General features: G+C 32.6%; 2 protein-coding genes across 2 annotated transcripts; one reads left to right on the top strand and one right to left on the bottom strand.

Annotated features, from left to right (window-relative positions):
• On the bottom strand, nt 1-912 carry LOC141678002 (wound-induced protein 1-like). Its single transcript, XM_074484175.1, has one exon. It carries the CDS (start codon nt 631-633, stop codon nt 295-297), a length of 339 nt encoding a protein of 112 aa, XP_074340276.1. The 5' UTR covers nt 634-912; the 3' UTR covers nt 1-294.
• Nucleotides 913-9470: 8558 nt separating this feature from the next.
• On the top strand, nt 9471-11493 carry LOC141678482 (putative LRR receptor-like serine/threonine-protein kinase At1g53440). Its single transcript, XM_074484816.1, has 7 exons — nt 9471-9511; nt 9583-9654; nt 9957-10028; nt 10105-10176; nt 10691-10756; nt 10884-10943; nt 11132-11493. The coding sequence occupies exons 2-7, from the start codon at nt 9644-9646 to the stop codon at nt 11214-11216; spliced, it is 366 nt and encodes a 121-aa protein (XP_074340917.1). The 5' UTR covers nt 9471-9511; nt 9583-9643; the 3' UTR covers nt 11217-11493.
• The last annotated feature ends 11564 nt before the right edge of the window (nt 11494-23057 follow it).

The following is a 23057-nucleotide window of genomic DNA, read 5'->3' as shown; positions in this document are numbered from 1 at the left end:
TAAATTAAAAAGCAGCAATTTCATTAAACAGCAGGAATCAGAAACATCATAAACTAGAAACCAGTTGGACATTTCCATCTTGGTTTATTTTTACAACCAAACAGCCCCTAGTTAAAACAAAACAAAAACAAAAACAAACCACACTTATAACAATACCAACAATTTTAAGAAAAACAAAACAAACGACCCGAAACTTCCAGAAATCCAAACAAATCCCAACCGTCAATCTCACATCTTATTCGGTTGTACCACAACAATTTATTCTCGCCCACACCGAATCAAACCCTTGTTATTTTATTTTATTATTAAATAGCAAGAACTAGATCCCGGTACAGATTTTCCGACCCGATTCGAAACACTGCTTTCCCAAAGAGAAGGACAATGAAGAGAAGTAATCTTAGAAGAAAAGTCCGACCCGTTTCCAAACCGGGTTACAGTAAGTGACGTATTAAAGTATTCCCTAACTTGAGTAATTATCCCATCCGTGACGGTCCACGCATGCACCCAAGAAATTGAACGGTCCTGATCACACCCTTCAACAAGGACCGTTGATCCAAAGGCTTTGATTGTCTGAGGTTTAAAGTGAAATGTGTCAGATGATGTTTTATCAGTTCCTGTAAGAAGGCGCTTCATAAACTGGTGGGTAGGTGGGCCATGGAACCACCACTCCAGGTCAGAAGCTAGTAATGAATGAACTGTGGTGACGTCACGGACAGTTAAGGCCTCATATAGGGCGAGTACCACCCTTTGGTTTTTCTGTTCCTCCAGAGCTTCTTGAGTTAACGCCAGTTCATGGTAAGAAAATTGTGTTTACACGGTGTGTGTGAGTGTGTATTTTTTTTATGGGGATCCGGGAGAGATATATGGGAGAGAAAGAGAGAGATGAGGAGAGATGCAGATATGGGTTCAGGATTTGTAAGGGAGAATTTATAGAGATGTGGAAGGGTATTTTTGTAATTTGGAGGGGGATTTAGTGGGGGTGACGTGGAAGGCAGTGATTGGGTGAGTGAATTGGTCAAGAGAGGGGAGAAATGTTGACCCGGTTACGTTGGAGTGGGAGTAGGAAATACGTGAGATTATAAATAGGGATTTAATTTGTGTCGTGGTTAATTACTTAATTTGTAGGACTATTTTACAGGGTAGTTCTCGTCTAAACATAGGTATGTTTATTTGTTTAGGAAAAAATTACTTCTACCGTATATCTGAAGAGAAGTTGTTTTGGCTCAAATTAATTTTATGAATTATATGACCTTTTTTAACAAAAGTATTTATTGCAAGAGAATAATATAGGCCAAACGGGATTATTAAATTTCTGGGGAGAGCAACCTCAATAGTTTTATATTTTATATATTTATTAGTCAAATACCTAATAAATTAAAAAAAGACCATCTATACTATTTATGTATTTTTATTATTTATTTATATTGGTATATCTAAAACGGGATTACTTTATTTTTATAGAATAATTATTACAAATATTTCACTATAAAATCATACTTATTGAAAACGTTTATATAGAAATTCTACGTGCCCCAAAATTTATCAATACATACATGTTAATTAATAATATGGAAATTTGCAGTACGCACCTCCAAATTAAAATTACACATGTGTTATGTCCAATATTATAAAAATCGGTACTCGAAAGATATCGATCAAGATGTTGATTTAAGAATAATCGCAAATTCAATCAAGATGTTGTACTATAATTTATATTTAATTTAATATTCTTATTTTATTAATAATTTATAAATTAATTTGCATTTATCATATTATATAATATATAGTTATTTAAATTTAATTAAAATTCAATAGTCATATATAATAGTTATATATAATAGTTTATTTGTAAATACTGATCGATAATTTGGGATATATTAATAAAAAATAGAGATTTTTAGAATTATAATTATATCAATTTATCTGACAAATAGTTGAAGAATTTATTTGGATTATCTAGTATTGCTGGTGTACCAACAAAAAACCAGAAATAATAATACGAGTCCTAAAGTAAAGATTAAAGAAAGAATCTAGGTAGAGAGAGTTTGGGAGATGAAAACAATACAAGCAGGTTGGGTCCAAAATGGAGAAGTTATGTCAATTGTTAAATCATCCATCAAACCAGCACGCGTTCCTGATGTCTCCAAACTACACTCAGCTCCAGCCTGGACGAGTACAATAATGCAAAACAATTTCTTTTCCTTATTAATAGTACACCCAAATATTTATATGTTGATATTAATTTTAATAATTACACTTATATCATATTATTACTATTTTAAAAGAATATATTTTCATACAAAGATTCGGGATCAGCAAGAATCGTAATGACCCATGAGAGACGAGTAAATCGTATACGCATTTACTCAAATATTTTTTACTTTAGTAAAAATGAAAAACTCATACAAACTCGTAATAATATTATTTACTTATTTTTTATCATGTGTATGTGTGCACACAATAATGTATTAGATGCCATTTTTTGATTGATTTTTTTATCATTAATAATGATGAACTACTTTATACAAAAATATTTAGTAATAAAAAATATCAACTCCTAAAAGTTGTCTAGTTTTTAGTGTTTAGAGTCTGACCAGAAGCATCCGTTACAATTAATTAGTACTCTCTCGGTTACTAAAAATGTTTCATATCTGTGTTGTACATATTTGCCAATACATACTTTTAGATGTTAATATTCTTAATTTCGTATTAATATTAAATATAAAAATTTCATTATATTAAAGTACTAATAAATATGAATTCAACGAGATCATTTATGACTATATTTAATTTTATAAATAAGTCATAAATTAATAATCAATCACTTAACATAAATAGTGTTCGAACTCAATATAAAAAATATATTACGGAACGGAGGAAGGGAGTTTACATTTCTTTCTTTGTAACGGGTTAATCGTATTAAGATCTGTCATTTGCCTCGATTGATGTAAAAATTGTGGTGGAACCGGATACAGTGTGCATTTACATGGATGAATAGTCAAGGAAAAGGAACGATCAGACAGTAGACGGTCAAACAAAAATAAAAGTGCAAAATCCAAATTGGCAGGCGTGTTGTATATTCCCTCCTTCTTAAAATACAAGTCCTTTTAATTTTTTACGCGTATTTTTAATTAAATAAAAAGAATAGTTTCATATTTTTTTCAATTTTTTTTTAATAAAAGTATATATATTAAATTTTAATTCAAAAAAGTTTTTTTTAAAAAAATATATGAAATTGTAACTTTTATACACATTAAATTACGTGTAAAAAGTCAATAGAACTCATATTTTGGGAAAGAGAAAGTACGATAAACACAGCCTACATTTATGCACCTTGTACCAGACGGATACTACCTGCGTGCGCAAATAATATGCTCTACACCCTCCCCGGCAACAAGACAAACCCTCTAACTTCCTTTAATCAAACAAATCCATCGTTACGTTGATTTCTGAATTTAACTTGGGATGAATTTAACTGACAAGAGATAATTTTTTAGATAATTGAGCGCATTTTCAAGATTAAGAGAATATCCTAGTGTTTGTTATAATTGGTTGCTTAAATTGAACATGTAAAACAATACATAAAATTTGTTAAATATATAAGACATTATATTTCGATGGTATTAACTATATTAATTAATTATATTTTAAAAATAGTATGTTATTAAAATTTTATGTTGTTATAAATATAATATATTACTTCAATATGGTAATAAATGATTAAAAAAAATTTTACAAATTTTTTAGGCGTATGTAGTGGTTCAACAAATATAGCCAACATCAAGAGGTTGGCTATATTTATAAATAAGGAGAGGTTGGCTATATTTATAAACAAGGAGAATGTATAATTGGAGATGATTTTTTTTACATAATTTCTATATTTTTTATTTATAGCATTTATTAATGATTTTTAGCTAAGGGTATCATATGGTTGGAAATGCTCTAACATCTAAAACTGTTAGCTAAAATTTTATTGAACTGTAAGCATTTTTGTTATAATGGCATTAGCTTTATTCATAATATTTTTTTATAAATTTTAAATATATAAATAAAATAAGTTTAGTTATTTCTTTTTTTGAAAGGGAGTTTAATTATTTATGTTTTATATTAGTGGAAATAAAATAATGTATTTAATAAAAAGATATTTATTTATAATATCATAACATTTTTAGATTTATATCAATATTTTAAAATAAACATATATAAAATAAAATTGAGTAATTATTATGACCATTACTTACATATAAATAAAATATATGACTAAAACATATCTTAATATATTAATTTTTTTATAAATTTAGGTAATAATAAAATAAATTTATTAAACTTAATATTGCATAACATTATTATTTTATAAATAAAAATAGAAGCACTATATCTATATATCTATACATATACATCATTTTTATAATTATAATATTATATGTTGAAACCTTAAACACTTTGTAAAAATATAATAAAATTTACAATAAAATTTAGGCTAGATTAGAGTTAACACAGGTAAGAGACGATGTGGGCTATTATAATAATAACACAACAATCAACAAATATGGCGTGCTTCTTTTTCATCGTCTAAAATTATACATAGGCATTACAATTGAAATATTCCATTTTTTATAGCGACACGTAGATATCATTTGTAGAGCGTTGAAGATGCTCTTATAAACTAGTTTTCTAATGAAATCATTTTATTTTACAAATTTTCACCATAAATGATAACAAATTTAAAAATTGACACCATAGCTAATTTTATTTCGGTTATAGAGCAGAGATTGTTAATGCAGATTAATAAATTAATTTTATTTCACGTTAATAAATATTTTATCACGTTAATAAATTATTACAATGCCACAATTGAAGCTTGACTGACCATGAGTGGACGTTTTCCTCTCGTCATATCATTATCCATATTTTCTTACATCCGCCTCTTTACTTATTTGATATACTCCATATGTAGATAATGTTGGGGATAATTCTTGAAATTATAGTAAAAATCAATTAATATCACGTATTAATACTTATGTATTCCATCACCATTTATTGATAAGATCAACATAGAATATTAATTTTTTTAGTCATGTGAACCGGGAAATATAGAAATGAAAGCATGAATTGCAGCCAATGCCCAATATAATGAAGTACAGTATAGTAAAGAGCTAAATTACCCCAACTCTTCAATTTTACTCTCATACCCGTGTCCATGGGATATGATATGGGTGTGGGTATGAGATCTGAGACGGATCCTTCATATGAAAACCGGACACTTTGACATCAAGAAATTTAGTTTAAAATTATTTAAAGGGTCTCATAACAACTTAATTCTTTTATTTCTCGGGAGAGATTACTATAGATTAGTATTTTCATATTATCTTTTTAATTTACGTTATCTATATGAGATAAACAATTATATATATGTTTACTTTATGTGGTAGAAGATACAAATTTATAAATTTAATGTATAAAAATTAGATATAATTTCACTTATGAGAATGTTATATGCCGAAATTTCATCACCCGTGTCCGATTTTGAATCCATATTCACGAATCCTATTTTTTTTAAAACTAAGAATTTGATACTTGGATTCGCACCCGTACTCGACACCCGTACTCAAGTACAGGTAACTTAGGTAAAGAGAGACAAGGCTGCCGGCGCCGACTAGATTTTGTATATCAGACCCACTTTTTTTTTGGCTAAATATATCAGACCCACTTTAATATTTACAAAATAAATTTGACCTTTAATTTTTACTAAAAGAATTACTTCTACTTAATATTTTTTATGTCAAATTTTCTTTCATCAGGGGGCAAAAAGTATATAATTGTGTTTATATGTTTTCGTAACATATATATTTTTGTGTTCGCGTTCTTAGTGAACCTAGCTCAAACTTGTATGAGAACGATTGCATAGGCCGATGATCTTATATATATTATATTATTATAGTATATGGTTATTCGTTATTTTACTCATATTTGTTGATTTAATTATCAAAAAATACGACTCTCGTTATGTCCGAACCTGAATCCGTCATAGCCTAGGGGAGTTGTGTTTAAGAAGGGACATTTAGGAAGAGATATGGATCACACTTTAATATCGGCTTTTACTTGGGGTAATAACGAATTTTGATTTATGGAATAATTGAAGAATTCAATGGAGGGTGTTTATCAAAATAGCTCAATCTGTGTCATTATACTTATTATTATTTTATTTTATCTTTCTTCCCTTGTATTCTTTTTTATTGTCAAGTCTTCTCTTGTATTTTTAACACCATTCATTAAAATTTACTCCAATAATTAGTAATGTAATAAAATTTTCGGTGCATAATAAGCAGATTCTGTCCTAACTTTTAAGATGGCCTATCCCATATAAAAAAGTGGCCCTCAATTTTTTTGATAAACATGAATTAAAAAGATACTAAACCCTTATTACATAATAATCAGGAAACTCGTTTGAATACCTAACAAAATAAATGTTGAATCACAAGTTAAATAATACTTTCCTCACATTTTTTGTTATTGGTAAACTCTTTAACAAGCTTTTATCATTATAATTTATAACATTTTCTTCTCCGTGAATCACATAACCAACCCATTTAAAATTTAATCATTTTTATACAATTTACAATGCCGGCTCCAAGAAAAAAAATGGCCCACACAACTTATCAAATAGGGCCCCAAAATACCTTTTTTTTAATGTTTCATGGTTTTCATTGCTTAAAATATGTTTCTTTCGAGTACAGAGGAAATAAATTCAGGAGGGGTATAAAACCATTCCGTTCGCCTGACATAAAATAAGTAGCTTGTGACAAAGTATGAGCCACCTTATTCGTAGACCGATAAATAAACTTGACTAGCACTGGATTTACGTGCTTTAACATTTGAATACAATCACCAACTAATGTTCCAAACATATTGTTCATTACATGCATCCACGAGTATCTGAGAGTCTGACTCAATGATGCATAGTTGGATTCCCCTACTGATTAACCATGACAAGGCTTCTTTCAGACTAATGACCTCAGCTTCTCCTGGTGACCATGCCCCTACAATTCTACAATTCTACAATGTCTAGCTCCCAGAAACTGTCCTTGTGAATTACGCAGTACACATCCGACTCCAATGCTTCCGTCTTGGAATACAGCTGCATCAGTATTTAGTTTTACCCATCCATCCATTGATTTCGTCCAAAATTGATCCCCGAATCGTACATGTGCCCCTTGAGCCTGTCTCCAACCTGTAAGAGAATACGCAGCTGCAACCTTTACTCCAACTACAGAACCATTAACACGTTCCCAGAACCATTTGTTCCGTCTGTTCCATATTGCCCAAGCCAACATACTCACGTGCACACACTGGTCTCTACTACTTGTTTCAAAAACTCTACGAAACACATCAAAGGCTGTGTCTTGTGTTGTTGTACATATCTGCTGTTATAATCCTGCAATATGCCAAACCGTACGAGCAAAACCATCACTACAAGAAAACTGTCAATAGACATCACACATTAGACATCGGTTAGGTTTGCCACTGATGTTAAAAGAATTTATAACATCATCCCGTGTTTTTATGATGTTTATGTTATTTTAAAACATCGGTTATTTTAAAACTGGTGTCTAAAGTTCCAAAAAAAAATTCACTCCCCGCCCACTTTATTTTTGTTTCCGCCTTAGCCAAATAAATTTCCCCTCTTAGCAAATATTCTTCCCCCCTTTTTGTTTTTCCCGCACGAGACACATAAGCTCTCTCTCTCATCCGACTCTCTCGCCCCGACTCTCTCACACCACCATCATCATCTCCACCACTCACCACCCCCACACACCAACATCACCGCCGCTCTGCTCACCACCATCATCTCCACCACTCACCACCATCATCTCCACCATCTCTCTCCATTTTTCTATGCTAAGCTCGTAAGAGGATAAGCTTGAATTAGGATCTTCTCTACTTGGTTATCATTTTAGAAACTCGAATTGGTAAGTGAATTTACTATGTTATTTTGAAATAGGGTCTTCTCTGTGAGTAGTTTTCAATTGGGGTTTTTTAAAATCGAAACCCTGAATTTTTAATTTTGGTTTTTTTTTTGAAATTCTAACCCTAATTTACTTATTTGAATATGTTTAATAGAATTGACGTTGTCGGAGATGATATTAGTATTAGTACATCGCTGCCTCTTGTTATTTATCTGTTGCTTCAAATTTTATATCTGATGATGAGCTTTAGATTTACTAGAATAATTTTGATTGGTTGCATAAATAAGGAACAACATATGTATGTGATAGTTAAAGTGCATGTGAAAGAAAACTGATCCAATCTATGATCTTTTTGTTTATTTTGGTTTTATATTATGACCTTTTACTTGCCTTTTAGTTTGGATCTAGAGGAATGAACATCTAAAAGCTTGTTTGTGCTCGTCTGCTGGATCTTTCCTGCAAAAGGTCGTCACTGATTAATGATTTATCACATATTTATGTTCGAAATAGCTCATGTTGCTTTAATTTTGTGGAAAGTTGAAACAGATGTATGTGCTATGCTCTGTAGTTGACAAAACAAAAATTTTGTTGAACACTATGACCTGGTTTAGTTTTGGTTGAGTCTTGTATGTGTCTAAAAATAACATGTTGTTAGTTAAAACTTAAATATGGATACTACTTTCAGTATTCTGATTTCTGTATTATTGTTGCAATGATTCTGTATTGGCTGCTAAGAACTTGATGCTTATTAACATGATTCGCGGGGATGAATGATGTGGGAAACTTCAGATCTTATAATAAGACTAATACATGATTAAGCTCCCCAATGAATAGGTTTGGTGATCATGTGAATTTCTCATCTGGGCCTTCTTCTCACTCGAGGTTCATGCCTCTGAGTCCTCGGAGGAACCATTCCCAGAGCTTTTGGTCAGCTTCGCGTTATCTTTCTGTATGGTTTTGTTGTGATACTTGCTAATTTCTTGTCTGCATTTTTTTGTGCAGTGTAGTGAACTAAACATATCTTTAAATTAAGCTTCCTAGCATGACCTCTTAGAGTTGTAGTAAATTAGAACTCTCCTTTCTGCAGATCCTTTTTGGGGAATCGTATCCAAGGTTCGATTCCTCAGGAACTAGCCAACATCGCTACTCTTCAGGAGCTGTAAGTGAAAATGTGATCTATATGACTTGGATTTCAAGTATAACCTTTGGTTGACTTAATCTGAGCTGAACTTTTCAGGTTTTTGGAAGATAATCTACTTGAAGGGCCTATTCCTCGAAACTTTGGAAGTTTGATTGGCTTGAGGAGATTGTAAGAATTACAATTACATGCCTAAAGGGTTCTTCATGGAGGGCTTTTATCTATTACATAATGTGTTCACATTTTTATCATAATTAAAACATAATTACATAATGCTTTAACACTTCTATCATTATTTATCTATTGATGGAAATCTTGCAAACAATCTTCACAGCGTTGTTTCTGTAAATAAATTAAATGGAACAATACCAGAAACATTTGGTAACCTGAGGAATCTAGAGGATTTGTAAGTACTACTTTATCTATACTGTATATTTCTAAGTTTAACAGAGTCTTAAAATTATCTACTCCTTGCAGTAGGATAGATGGGAATGATTTCTCTGGGAAGATACCCGATTTCATTGGAAACTGGACAAATATGACAAGATTGTGAGTAATTTTGGTCGATTATGCTTCAGTTTGGTTCTACTTGGTTGTTAGTACATATTCTAGAAACTACAATTACATATACCTCTCAATAAACTTCAAATTTTGTGCAGGGACTTGCAGGGAACAGGACTGGAGGGTCCAATTCCATTGAGCATCTCCCGTCTGAGAAATCTAATAGAACTGTAAGAACTGCTCAAATATCTAGCCAATGTTTAATACCTTCATGACTTTCTATCATTGTAGTTGATTTTTGGTTTGGACTTTTGAGATCAGTTGATTACTTCTGTGCTTTCTGTTGATAGGAGGATATCTGATCTGACTGGAAGAAATTCGACTATCCCAGATTTAAAAGATATGCAATCCTTGCATGTGCTGTAAGTCGTACATAAATTTTGTCTGATGCAGATGTGTTTCCATGAAAAAATTAGTTAACATTTCTTTCTTTTGCAGGATATTAAGAAATTGCTTGATCAATGGTGCACTTCCAGAATACTTTGGAGTACTTGGTCAACTAAAAACCCTGTAAGCTAACTTTTATTATTGCTCAATCCGGTACTAATTTCTGGTAATGGAGTTCCTCACAATGTATGTATGTGCATGCGCGTGTGAGGGATTACAATGTACTATATATGTTTTCACAGATGTATTAGTCGATACAAGCACACAACAGAGACCTATATTTTTAAGTATTACTATGTAGAATTCATTAGCACATTCAGAGACTCTCCTTATAATAATTTAGTTACACTGTTCTGTCTACGCATATAAAGAAGAACATTGTAAATTATGAGGGTACTTCTGGATTTTACCAGATTCAATGGCGCTCTTAAACGACCTTAGTATACAATATCTGTATGTGAATTTGTTTCAAATACTTCTTATAAGAAATTATTACCTTCCAGGAACACATGCAACTAACTCGGATAGCTGGACTTGCATAATTTATCTTCTTTCCTATACCTGTTTACTTTAGCCTCTATGTAATTTGCAAAATAATGTACTCAGAAGTGTGACACCAACTTGTAATCGAATGTAGGTATCTCAATCACAATTCATTGACTGGAGAGATACCAAGTTGGATTTCTGGCAGCAAAGAAAATTTGTTAGTTCTTTACACAGCTTTCAGTTCAATATATCATCTAGATTTAGAGAAACCACATGCCAGGATGGATCATTATTAAGTTCCATGTTTATCGTATTCACAAATTTCATAATTGTATTGGCTGCAGTGATGTATCTTACAACAATTTTTCATGGAGAGCTGAATATAACTGCCAGCCATCTAATGTGTAGGTTTCTTCCTGCTCCATATACTCTATAAACTAAATATCAATATTTCTTTAAATTCCTTTTGTATCTTTTATAGGAATCTTGTATCCAGCATGTCATCTTCAAATAACAATTCGTAAGTTTCTATAGACATGATATCTACTAGTTTTTATAAGCACGCCATGAACTAGCTTAGTTTATTTTGTAGAGTCGCTTGGTGCGTAAAGAAAGATCTTCCCTGCTCCCGAAAACCTCAATGTAAGTGCAACAACAATCTTACTCTTCAACTATGATGTCGAGTTGCTTCCAAATCAAGATCACCTCCATATTCTGAGATAAAGAGCTATTGTGAAACCCGCATATTACTCACTTTTATCAACTGTGGAGGGGCTACAACGGAGTGGGAGTCATGGACTTGATATAGCTGCTCTATTACAAAGTCCTCAAGCATCAAAGTAAAGTTGTTGCAAAACCAGCTTACTAGTACGCACAACTTTGTATCATAACAGGGGGAACTAGTGTGACTCTTAATTTGGTTGATCTGATCTTGCTGAAAATCCTGTAAATATTTCATCAAATAATCTTTGTAGTTTGCACTGGAAGTGTAGAATTTCAAATATATATTAATTCTCAGATCTTCCAATTGCAGCATTTAACTTCAAAAATAAAAATAGTGCTGAAATACTGAGATGCAAACACGTATTTTAATGAATTAATACTGATGTCAAAAAATAATTGTACATCATTTTTAATGAATAAATACTGATATCTCAAAAATAATTATACATCATTTTTAAAGAAGAAAAACTGATGTCAAAAAAGTTAATGTACATCATTTTTGATAAAAAAAACTGATGTCAAAGATAGACATATTCAAGTGTAAATTGAACATAGACATCACTTTGTTTGGGATATAATTGATGTGTATGTGCAACTATAGACATCGCATTTTACTGAATAAATCGATGTTTAATATCTGATTTTACATCACCTAAAAGAAAATATATGATGTCTATGTGGTAAAAAACATAGCTCATTATATGTTTAATCTGTTGTAATAAGTGTAATTTATTTATTAAATTATTTATTTCTAACATTTTTTGTAAAAAAACAATGCACGGACATCAGATTTTTTTCCAGAAATGATGTCTAAGCTAGTAAAGACATTGGGTTATGGCCGATGTCTAGAATAGACATCACCGACATCAACATCGGTTGCCAAACAGCATAGACATCGGCCAAAAACCGATGTCTATGGACTTTTTTCTTGTAGTGCATATTCAAATAATACATGAGTAGATGTTTCTGTTGTGCTCCAACACCATAGGCATTGATCATTTTGCACCACTCGTTTAATTGTTAATGCATTTGCCATTGGTAGACATCCCTTGCATACTCGCCATATAAGTGACTCACTTTTCCTGACATTTCTAACGACCACAATTTCTGCTAAAACTCCTTTTCTGTTACCTCCAACTCCCCTTGCAGCCTTCGATATGCACTTTTTACTGTAAACGTTCCATTATCATCTATTATCCAGAACCACGCATATTTTTTATCAACCAATGGTATCGTTATTCTTTTTATTAATGCAACATCTCTTATATTGAACAGGTCATCAAACACCTCAGTATCCCAACATTTTCCTGTCATGTCCATCAGATTTTTAACATTGATATCATGTAGTTGCTCCTGCATTGGTGTTGTTAAATACCCGTTTTCAACATCTGGTAACTATGGTATGTACCAGACTTTCGTGTCCTCACCAGTGCCAATTTGGCGTCGCACTCCCATTTTAAGAACTTCTATAGCTTCCATTAAACTCCGCCAAATGTAGCTCGAATTTTGCCTCATCTGTGCTTCAATGATGGTTGTGGTTGGATAATATCTAGCTTTTATTATCTCAGTGACCAAGCCATTAGTTTGATTTAACAGCCTCCAACTTTGCTTGACTAACATGGCCAAGTTAAACTTTCTTAGCTCCCGTACTCCTAAACCTCCACATCATTTAGGCATACACACATTCGACCAAGCCATCCACTTTATTCCTTTCCCCACATAAAACCATTCATCTTTCGTTTTATTTCTTCACAAATACCAGTCGGAATAAGAAACAAGTTCATCCAGAAACTGGGAATAACTTGCGTTGCAGATGATAACAATGTCAACTTACCTTGTTTAGATATATCTTTATGCATCCAACCGTGTAGTTTGTGTTGTATCTTGTCTACCAGAAATCCAAATGCCTCCATTTTATTTTTACCCATTCGCATAGGCATGCCAAGGTATTTTCCTGGAATTTCAGTTTCTTGAACTTGTAAGCTTGCACAAACCTCGACTCTATCTGTCAGTTTAGTATTCGGACTGAAACAAATATTGGATTTTGTAGTATTAATCATTTATCCTGAGATACGTTGATACTTCTGCAGAATATCGTTCATCATACAAGCTTCAGTCTTTGTTGCTCGAAAAAAGAAATAACAATCATCTGCAAATAGCAAATGAGTCACAGAAGGAGCTCTTCGAGTAATTTTGCATCCATGTATCAGATTATCAGTTCACATCTACGCATTAACCCAGTCAGACCTTCAGCGCACATGATATATATGTATGGGGAAATGGGGTCACCTTGCCCTACTCCACGTTGAGGAATCAGATTACCAAAAAAAATTCCATCATGCAGAAAACTATAGCACACTGATCTTATGCATTTCATAATACGGTCTATCAAACCCGAGGGAAATCAAACTGTTGATGCATAAATTCGATAAAAGACCATTCAAGTCAGTCATATGCTTTTGACACATCAATCTTCAACCCAACAATTCTCACTGCTCCTTGCGTTTTCCGTTAAAGATAGTGATTCACTTCAAAAGCCACCAGCGCATTATCTGTCAGGAGTCTGGTTTCGATAACGCACTTTGTTATTCCGAGATAATATATTGAAGTGTTGGTTTCACCTTATTTGCCATCACCTTCGATAGAATACACATTAGAATATTGCATAAGGAAATTGGTCTTAAATCCGCCACATTCTTGGGGTTCTTTATTTTAGGTATAAGGCATACCAGTGTTGTGTTTAAATTATCAGGCAATTCTCCTGTTTCAAAAAATTTCTGACAGAAAGTACAAACATCTTTTCCAACAATACTCCAATAAGCTTGAAAGAATGAAGGATTTCAAACCATCAATATCTGGAGCTTTATCCGGGTGCATAGCAAACGTAGTCATTTTGACCTCATCATCAGTTACTGGCATCATAAGCATTTGTTTGTGATCCTCCTGTAGGTGCTTGAACATAATTATGTCCGATAACGTCTCCTCCCATCCTGATGTGCAGAATATACTATTAAAATATTCTGTAATGAGCCCTTGAATTTCCTCCTCCGATTCCTTTTATTCATCATTTTCGTCTTTCAATCTTTTAATCTTATTGTGTTCTTTTCGTGTCAAAGCATATTTATGGAAGAACTTGGTATTTTTATCACCATCCCTCAACCAAAATTGTTTTGCCCTTTGTCGCCAAAAGATTTCTTTTTTCTTCTAACAATTTCAAGTACTGCCATCTTGCTTCTCCATATTATCTAACCCCATTCTCATCCCTTCGAGTCCGAAGTCTCTTCATATCAGTCCTATACTTCAGCAATTTTTCCTTCATATCCTTAATTAAACTGCCATCCATTCTTCCAATTTAGCACATCAACGTAGCATTTTACTTAAGATATTTGTAGCCTCTTCTTCATTCCAACTCGCTTCAACAATATTCCTGCACTCACTCTCCTTCACCGACATGTTTTCAAAATGGAACCTTCTTCTTCTCTATACATAGATTTGACGGTTCAGCCGTAAAAACAATGGCATATGGTCAGATGTGGACATCTCAAGTACATGCACCTCTACCGTTGGGAACATATCACACCATTCTTTCATAGCCAACCCTCGATCCAATCGTTCTTGTATCCATCTTTCCGTTCCCCCTGCTCTATCCCATGTATATATATCTCATATGTATCCCAAGTCCTGTAGTCCACACTCTGCTATGGTCTCATAAAATCCCCTTAACAATGCTCGTGGTTGTCGTTGTCCACCCCATTTTTCCTCCATAGAACTCATATCATTGAAGTCTCCAATAACACACCAGGGCAGTGTCGATGCATTTGCTAAACTTCTGATCAAACTCCTGGATTATGTTCTTCCACTTCGCTCTGGGAAACCATAAAAGCCTGTATACCTCCATTTTGCCAGACTTTCATGCACACATTCAAAGTTGATAAAATTTGGACAACTGCCCAGAATATGTACTCCTCCTTCCATTTTCCAGAACAAAGCTAGCCCCCACCATGTCCTTGAGAATCAACAACAAAACACTTGGAAAAACCTATTTTTTTACTAACTTTTGCTACTTTATCTGACTTTATTAACGTTTCACTTAAAAATATTATACTGGGCCGAAGTTGATTATTGATTTCGTATAGAAATCGAACTGTCCGTGGTTTGGCCAGCCCACGGCAGTTCCAAACTAAAAGACTCATAATTCCTGCGGGCCAGGAGTCCAGGACCCGCCAATAGCAAGCTTTTTGGCCCAGTTTCTGATTGCGTAACCATATCTCCTCCCATGTTAGGTCCTTGATTCTCTCCCTGTATAGGCATCATCAATGTGTTTCCTTTTTGTTTCCATCACTATATTTTCGGCTGCAATTTATGCAAGTGTTTCCCCCACCTTCCGTATCTGGTGTTCCTTGATTGCTATAATCTCTCCCCTAACTGGTATGTCCCTATTATCACGGGATAGGATTCTGATCCCTGTCGTCTCCACTGTTGTTTGTCGTATGACACCATTAATTTCCATGAATCTATCGTCTCCTTTCCCTCCACCATGTACAGTGTCTGGTGTGTTTTGATACCTTCCCCAACCACCATCTCCTTCACCCAGATTTCTAAACCAACGAGCTCATGTATTATTCCTCATGTTCTTGTTTGGCGCACATAGCCAAGCCCCATAAGCCTTCTCCATTATTTTCTCCGGATGAGCGTAAACCATATTGCAATCTCTTTCTGCATGTCCTATAATTCCACAGACAAAACAAAATGTTCCCAGTTTTTCGTACTTGAAGTTCAGCTAACTCCACAGATCTCCTTCTCTCTTTATTCTCATTATGCGTTTCAGTGGTTTACCAATATTGAGTGAAACCCTAATACATACCTACGGCTTCCACCCTCCTACAAATGTATTTGGATCGAATTTGATATATGTACCAATGGACGAACCCACGTTCTTAAGTATATTTTCAGACAGAAAACCTCGTGGGATATCATAGATCTGAATCCACATTTCGACTTGTTACAGAGGAACAGTAGTAGGGTCTTCTCCTTCTTTGACTTGGTGATATATAAACATCGCTTGTTCAAAAGACCATGGTCCTCCATCAATAACCTTTTGTATATCCAGTTCATGATAAAACACGAATGAATAACGAAATCCACCCATGTCGTAGACTTCCATTCCTTTTTTTGGTCACCACAGTCCGGCCAAAACATTTTGCATTGCATTATAGTTGATGTGTTTTTCTTTCAAAAATCTTCCCACGAGCATATAGGTTTGTTTTTAAACCACCACTTCCTCATTTGGTACCACAATTCCGTCATCTTCCTCATCAGCAATCACCAGATTAGCATACATTTCCTCCAATGCCACGTCAGATCTCTCCATTGTATAACTTAGAGACAGAAGTTTGATTTACAATGATAGAATATGCATTAGAACATTGCAAAAGGAAATTGGTCTAAATTCGTTACCTTCTTTGGGTTCTTTACTTTAGGTATAAGGCATACCAGTGTCGTGTTTAAATTATCAGGCAATTTTTCCGTTTCGAAAAATTTCTGACAGAAAGTACAAATATCTTTTCCAACAATACTCCAGTAAGTTTGAAATAATGAAGGATTCAAACCATCAATAACTGGAGCTTTATCCAGGTGCATAGCAAACGTAGCCATTTTGACCTCATCATCATTTACTGGAATCATAAGCATTTCTCAATGCAAACCCTAAATTTTTTTACATGCTTTATTAAAAATCGATCTACATGCATTTCTCAATACAAATTACCGTAATCTAATTTTTTTTATTTGATCTCTGCATTTTTGTCCTTGTCTTGAGCCAAGTTATCTTTTTAATTTACATCCTCCTTACTTTCTCCTCATTCGCAATTTCCACAATCTTCCACAACTATGTTTTCTTGTAACTAGATGTGTAATAATATCACGAATAAAAACCAGAACTGAGAGAACAATCATCAAATTATCGTGAGTTGTACTGATGAGTGGTGACTTGGTGTTCCCTTTTACAAATTTTGTTTATAATATATAATTTTTCTCTATATATTAGTTTATGTTTCTTTCTCAAAAAAAGCCCCCTATAAAGCAGGCCATATGTCATTGCATGGGTTGCATAGGGTTAAATCTGGACCGGGACACTTAATCAACTTCAAATTTAAAAGTTTTACTTTTTTTTATATTTAAGTTATTCTCTAATGTTATTCAATTTTCAAAAAAAACCCGGATGATAGGTGGCTTATATGACTTGTTCCTTTTACCCTCATAACTAGCACATAAATGAGGGTGTAATGAGATGCAAGAAAAGCAAATACATTATCACGTTGAGTACTGCATGATCACACCACTGAGGATGCATAATGATATGATCACAGCATTGAATTGCATGATTATACTAAATTGAGATTTTGTGCGGGGATTTTTTCTGGAGGAAAGAAAGAATATGGATTATCATACTTCAAAATTGCATGATCACGCTGCTTTTATTTTTTTTTTAATTTTAGTTATGATTAATTTATTTTGTTTTAGGGTTTTATATCCCCTTATAAATAATATCACAATGTAATTAATTATAATCTTTGACTTAAATAAAAATTCTAATATTTTTTCTCTTATTTTTCTTGTAAATTTAAAAAACCCTTATGAATTCATGATTTAGCTTGTGAATTTAAGATATTATAGAATTCTAATATTTTCACTCTCAGCCATTCAGTCTTAGTTAGTTTATGCATTAACTGTCTTGTGTTTTGTACATGCCTCATGTTCAGTATTTTTTTAGAGAACTCCTAGTTTTTTTACAAAACTCATTCACATAAACTAAAAACATTCACATGTTAACATTTAAATAATTTATTTGTGTTTACCTACTTTTATATTTTATAGAGCATGTGTATTTTCAAAACTCATGTTTTGTATTTTTCATAAAACTCATATTCTCTAATTTTTACTGACTCTCTGTAACTTTTTAAACTTTTTTTACTAATAGAACTTATGTATATTAATTTATATTTTCAAAACAAATATATACTACTTTTTAAATTTAAAAATATACTATTTTTTTAAAATACTATAAATATTTTACATAACACGGCTATTTTGGAAAACACCGTGTACAACTTTTTTTTATTGTAGGTAACCCGCAGCCGCTACCCTTCGGATGCGCACTGGGTAAACCCTACGGGCTCACGTAATAGCCTGCAAACCACACGAACTAAGGTTAACCGCATTTAATCGTCAGGCTCTGGAGGCATTATCATAAATTCCCCTCCCGTGGGATTCGAACATGTGACCAAGAGGATAGTTATCCCCTCTTTAACCAACTGAGTCAACCCTTGCGAGCCCGTGTACATTTTTTATTTAACAATATTTTTTAAAATTGCAATACAGTAACTAAGACACCAAAATAATTAATGTTAAACAAATTATATAATATTTTAAAATACATAAGTTTTAGTGTTCTGGTTTTATTTTTAATTCAAATCACAATTATTTGTTTCAAAAATTATAGAAGGCAATTGTTTTTTTATGACAGTTATTTGAATAAAAAAATAACTATCATTTTTGTTTATAACCGTGTGTAGTATTGGGAAAAGATACGTGTAATACATTTAGTAGAGTTACTAGGTTATTAGGGATGGCAAAATAATCTCGTCCGACGGATACCCGATCCGAAACCCAAAATTTTGGATTTACCGAACCCGAAATTTTTTGGATTTGGATTTGGATATTAGATACACCGATCTGAAACCCGATCCGAAATCCGAAACTCTATCTGAACCCGGTCAGAACCCGAAATTCGAAAAAAACCCTGAATTATTATATATATATATATCTTAATAATATATATAATATTAGAATTTTATATATTACACATTAGAATATTATATATATGTATATATATTTTATGTAATATATATTATACATAATATGATATAATTTTTAGAACATATATTTTTACATTTATATTAAAAATTAACTAATTATAAAATATAATGAAATATAATTATTCAATCATTTAAACGGGTGATAAGATTTATAAGGTTAACAAAACATCTTTTAGTGATAAATCTAAAAAATTGGACATCAATTGAGTTGATTCTTTAAATATTAGGTATACATATAATAACACAATTAATGATGTGGTGAAGTGGTTGAAAATGACACGTTAAAACTCTTTCTATGCAAATCGTGTGTTCGATCCCAAAAACTAGCAATATCAATAATTATACAAATTTTCAGATTTCGGGTTTGGGTATCGGGTATAAATATTCAATTCAAAAAAAATTCGGGTTTCGGGTATACCCGAATCCGATCCGAAATCTGATGGATCGGGTTTGGGTATTCATTTTCGGGTATTTTTGGGTTCGGGTCGGGTTCGGGTATGGATAAAAATTTTGGGGTTTGGATATGGATTCTGCAATACCCGATCTGACCCGATTGCCATCTCTATAGGTTATTAGTATAAAAGGGATTCTCACTGATATATATATATATATATATATATATATATAGAGAGAGAGAGAGAGAGAGAGAGAGAGAGAGAGAGAGAGAGAGAAGTAGAGTTTTATTATAATATGACTTGTTCTTGATTACAATAGAAGAGGAGCTTATATCGCCAACAACCATATATAACAAAGGAAAATATCCTAAAAAGGAAACTATTATAATAATGAAATTATCCAATAATATGCTATCATTATATATGTTAACATCCCCCCTCAAACTCACGATGTTGAATCGGGAGCTTGCCAACCAAGAGACGGAGCCACGTAACCAAACAAATCCAAAACTGCAATACCAGATTCAAGAGCATCCAAACAAATTCAAAAACAGAGTTACGAATCCAAAAAAACCAAAAACTTCCAAACGAATCCAAAGACACAACAACAAAAGAGAACGCAGTAATCCAAGAAAAAACAAAACAATCAAATCACCAAAGTAACAAATCTGCAACCATCGAAAATAATATCAAAACTGCATGCGAAACTAAATCCAGATCCAAAACCAAACTTTATAATCAACCCAATACAAACTCCAAAAACCTGAATCCAGGTCAACAAATTGTATCCAATTATCAACCAAATAAAAATTGTATCCCAATTCAAATTATATCCAAAACTAATCAAATCATGTGAAGGGCCATAGTGCCTAGAGCACCAGATAAACTAAACCAATATGCCTAGAACACCAAATAAACTAAATCAATCCCCGCGAAGGGCCAATGTACCTAGAGCATCAAATAAACTAAACCAATTTCTCAAAGGACCAATGTGTCTAGAGCACCAAATAACATAATATAAAAGGCGGAGAAGTATACAGATGTGCCTAGGGCTACCCCCATCATCAACACGAAAAAAGGAAAGGAAGATGAGAGGGAAATAAAAAAAAACAATATCACAAAGTAGTTAATATCATCAAAGCGAGACCGAGAGTGTGTATTAGAGTCCCAACCAAAACTTGAAGAAAAAATATATGAGAGTTCCAACCAAAACCAGCAGAAAAACAAATTTTAACCAAAATCAATTTTGTTTACCCTAGGAGAAATCCAACTAAATCGAAGAAAAAAAATAATAGTGATGATTAAAACTCAAAATCATCCGAGAAAAGGAAAAAACATAGTCGACTTGAATAAGAAGAAACAATAATCATATCACATGTTTTAAACCCAACATGTGAAACTCAACCCGATATAATTCATCATCAACACCTCCCGGATCGAACCATACCTCTTGATACCATGATAAAGTATAGAGGGGAGAGAGAAAAGTAGGGTTTTATTATAATATGTCTTGTTCTTGATTACAATAGAAGAGGGGATTATATAGCCAACAACCATATATTATAAATGAAAATATCGTAACAAGGAAACTATTATAATAACAAAACTATCCAATAATATAATATCATTATATATGTTAACATATATATGGGTTTGTGCAGTGTATGACATTGGGCACATGAGGGCCTAGTCGGCTTCAACCATCAAAGCAATTTCAACTTCGACTCTATTCTATTAGCCATAGGCATAGGAATGGCGTGCTCAAACTTACTAATTTTTTATGCATGATGCCGGAAGAGCTAACTGCTTTCTTTGGAATCAGCGCCTAAACACTAAAATTTATAATTTTGGTGCATTTTGATTGATGTGGTTGTTGAGAATGTATGAGAGTCCATATAAAGAAGTGTAAGCCAATCAAAACAAGCTAAATTTATATAATTATGTGCTTAGTATGTGCCCATGAGCACAACACAGAAAAACCGTGTATATATATATATGAGGCTACTTCAATAGAAACCAATTTAGAATAGAAACTAGAATCCAAATATTTTTTTTAAAATTAATTCGAAATATAACACATATGGTATGCAAATCGATCGTTGAGAGATGTAGAAAAATACAGTGAAATCGAATTTTATAAAAAACTTACGATTTGACGGAAAAAATCAAATTAAAAATGGAGGGAAAAGGCTGAAATTGGGTGTGTGGATGATTTAGGGGGGCCATTAGATTAGGTAGATCTAATGCTTTAGATTGGTTCCTAATTTCTATTTTAATTTTAGTTTGTATTTGATTATATATTTAGTGTTTCAAAAAAATAATATAATAAGAAAATAACTCCTACTTCATTAATAATAGTCATTATGATAAGTTTTTCTACTAAAAAGTTATAATAATAAATATGCTGTAAATAATATACATTATTTAATAAAATTATGTAATAAATAATTATATTTAAAAATGAAATCAAAAAATCAAAATATTTTGAGTTTTAAAGTCATCGTAATTTTTGAATAAAATATATCATTTTTTAAACATTTATAGAAAAACTATTATCATATCTATTTATTTATTTTAGCAAATTTATTACATCAATTATTAGTTTAGCCACGTTCTATTATATTTTTTATGACGTAAACTTTTTTGCTTATAACTTAGTATCTGTTCTGATAACGCGGTAGAAGATAATCGAACCTTGGTGGTTTGACAAGACATAGTCCTCATTTACCACATTAGCTACACCATCATCCCTAGCCACGTTTTATTATACTTCCTCGTGAATAAATAAAACCGAATAATTTTGTATTTCGACTCAGACACCAGTCAACATGAATAATTTGACAAGTTTCTTAATCTAAAATTATAAAATGCTAATTACTAGAAGAGAAATCATTTTTATAATACTAATAATTCAGGGGGAGGTTACCATCAAACGCTACACCACTTAAACAAATAATCTTTAATTGTCCCCACTTGATCTCGAATCACGTAATGGAATACTAGTACTAAACTATAATTAATATTCACGTATTATGTAACCTAACTCCTCAGGGAACCGAACCAAAACTAAAATTTAGAGAAGCTAGCTCAATAAATTTACATTTTTTCAACTAAAATTTATATGAATTTAGATTGGGAGAGAGCAGGGCTCCGCCCCTGTGCTTAATTAATGAAGAAACTCAGAGCATGCAAAGTTAACGCAATAAACTAATAGGTCGGTTGATAAGCTATAGATGATGTTAATTCTAGATAGGCACGAGAAGGAGTGGCGCTATGGTCTTTTGAGAATCAGAGGTCGGGGCGGGGGTCACAAGTTGAAAATTAATGAACCCACTAATCAATCTTTTAATCTGAATTTAGACTCATAGTTAGGGCTGTCATAGCGCGATAATTCGGATACGGATCGAATACGGATAATATCCGTTTTATTTCAGATACGGATAATATCAGTTTTTTCTCGAATACGGATACGGATATTTCGGACGAATATCGGATTTTTTGAATTTTTTTGTTGCTCCTGCCG

This window comes from Apium graveolens, chromosome 8 (assembly GCF_009905375.1).
Source record: "Apium graveolens cultivar Ventura chromosome 8, ASM990537v1, whole genome shotgun sequence".
NCBI lineage: Eukaryota > Viridiplantae > Streptophyta > Magnoliopsida > Apiales > Apiaceae > Apium > Apium graveolens.
This window is presented reverse-complemented; position numbering and strand designations above follow the sequence as displayed.

What these genes read in the sequence shown, in the direction of transcription:
- LOC141678002 (XM_074484175.1), bottom strand. Translation starts at nt 633, where the DNA reads ATGAAGCGCCTTCTTACAGGAACTGATAAAACATCATCTGACACATTT.
- LOC141678482 (XM_074484816.1), top strand. An exon ending in CTTGGTCAACTAAAAACCCT is followed by an intron (nt 10,177 to 10,690) that starts GTAAGCTAACTT and finishes AATCGAATGTAG; the next exon opens with GTATCTCAATCACAATTCAT. An exon ending in TCTGGCAGCAAAGAAAATTT is followed by an intron (nt 10,757 to 10,883) that starts GTTAGTTCTTTA and finishes TATTGGCTGCAG; the next exon opens with TGATGTATCTTACAACAATT.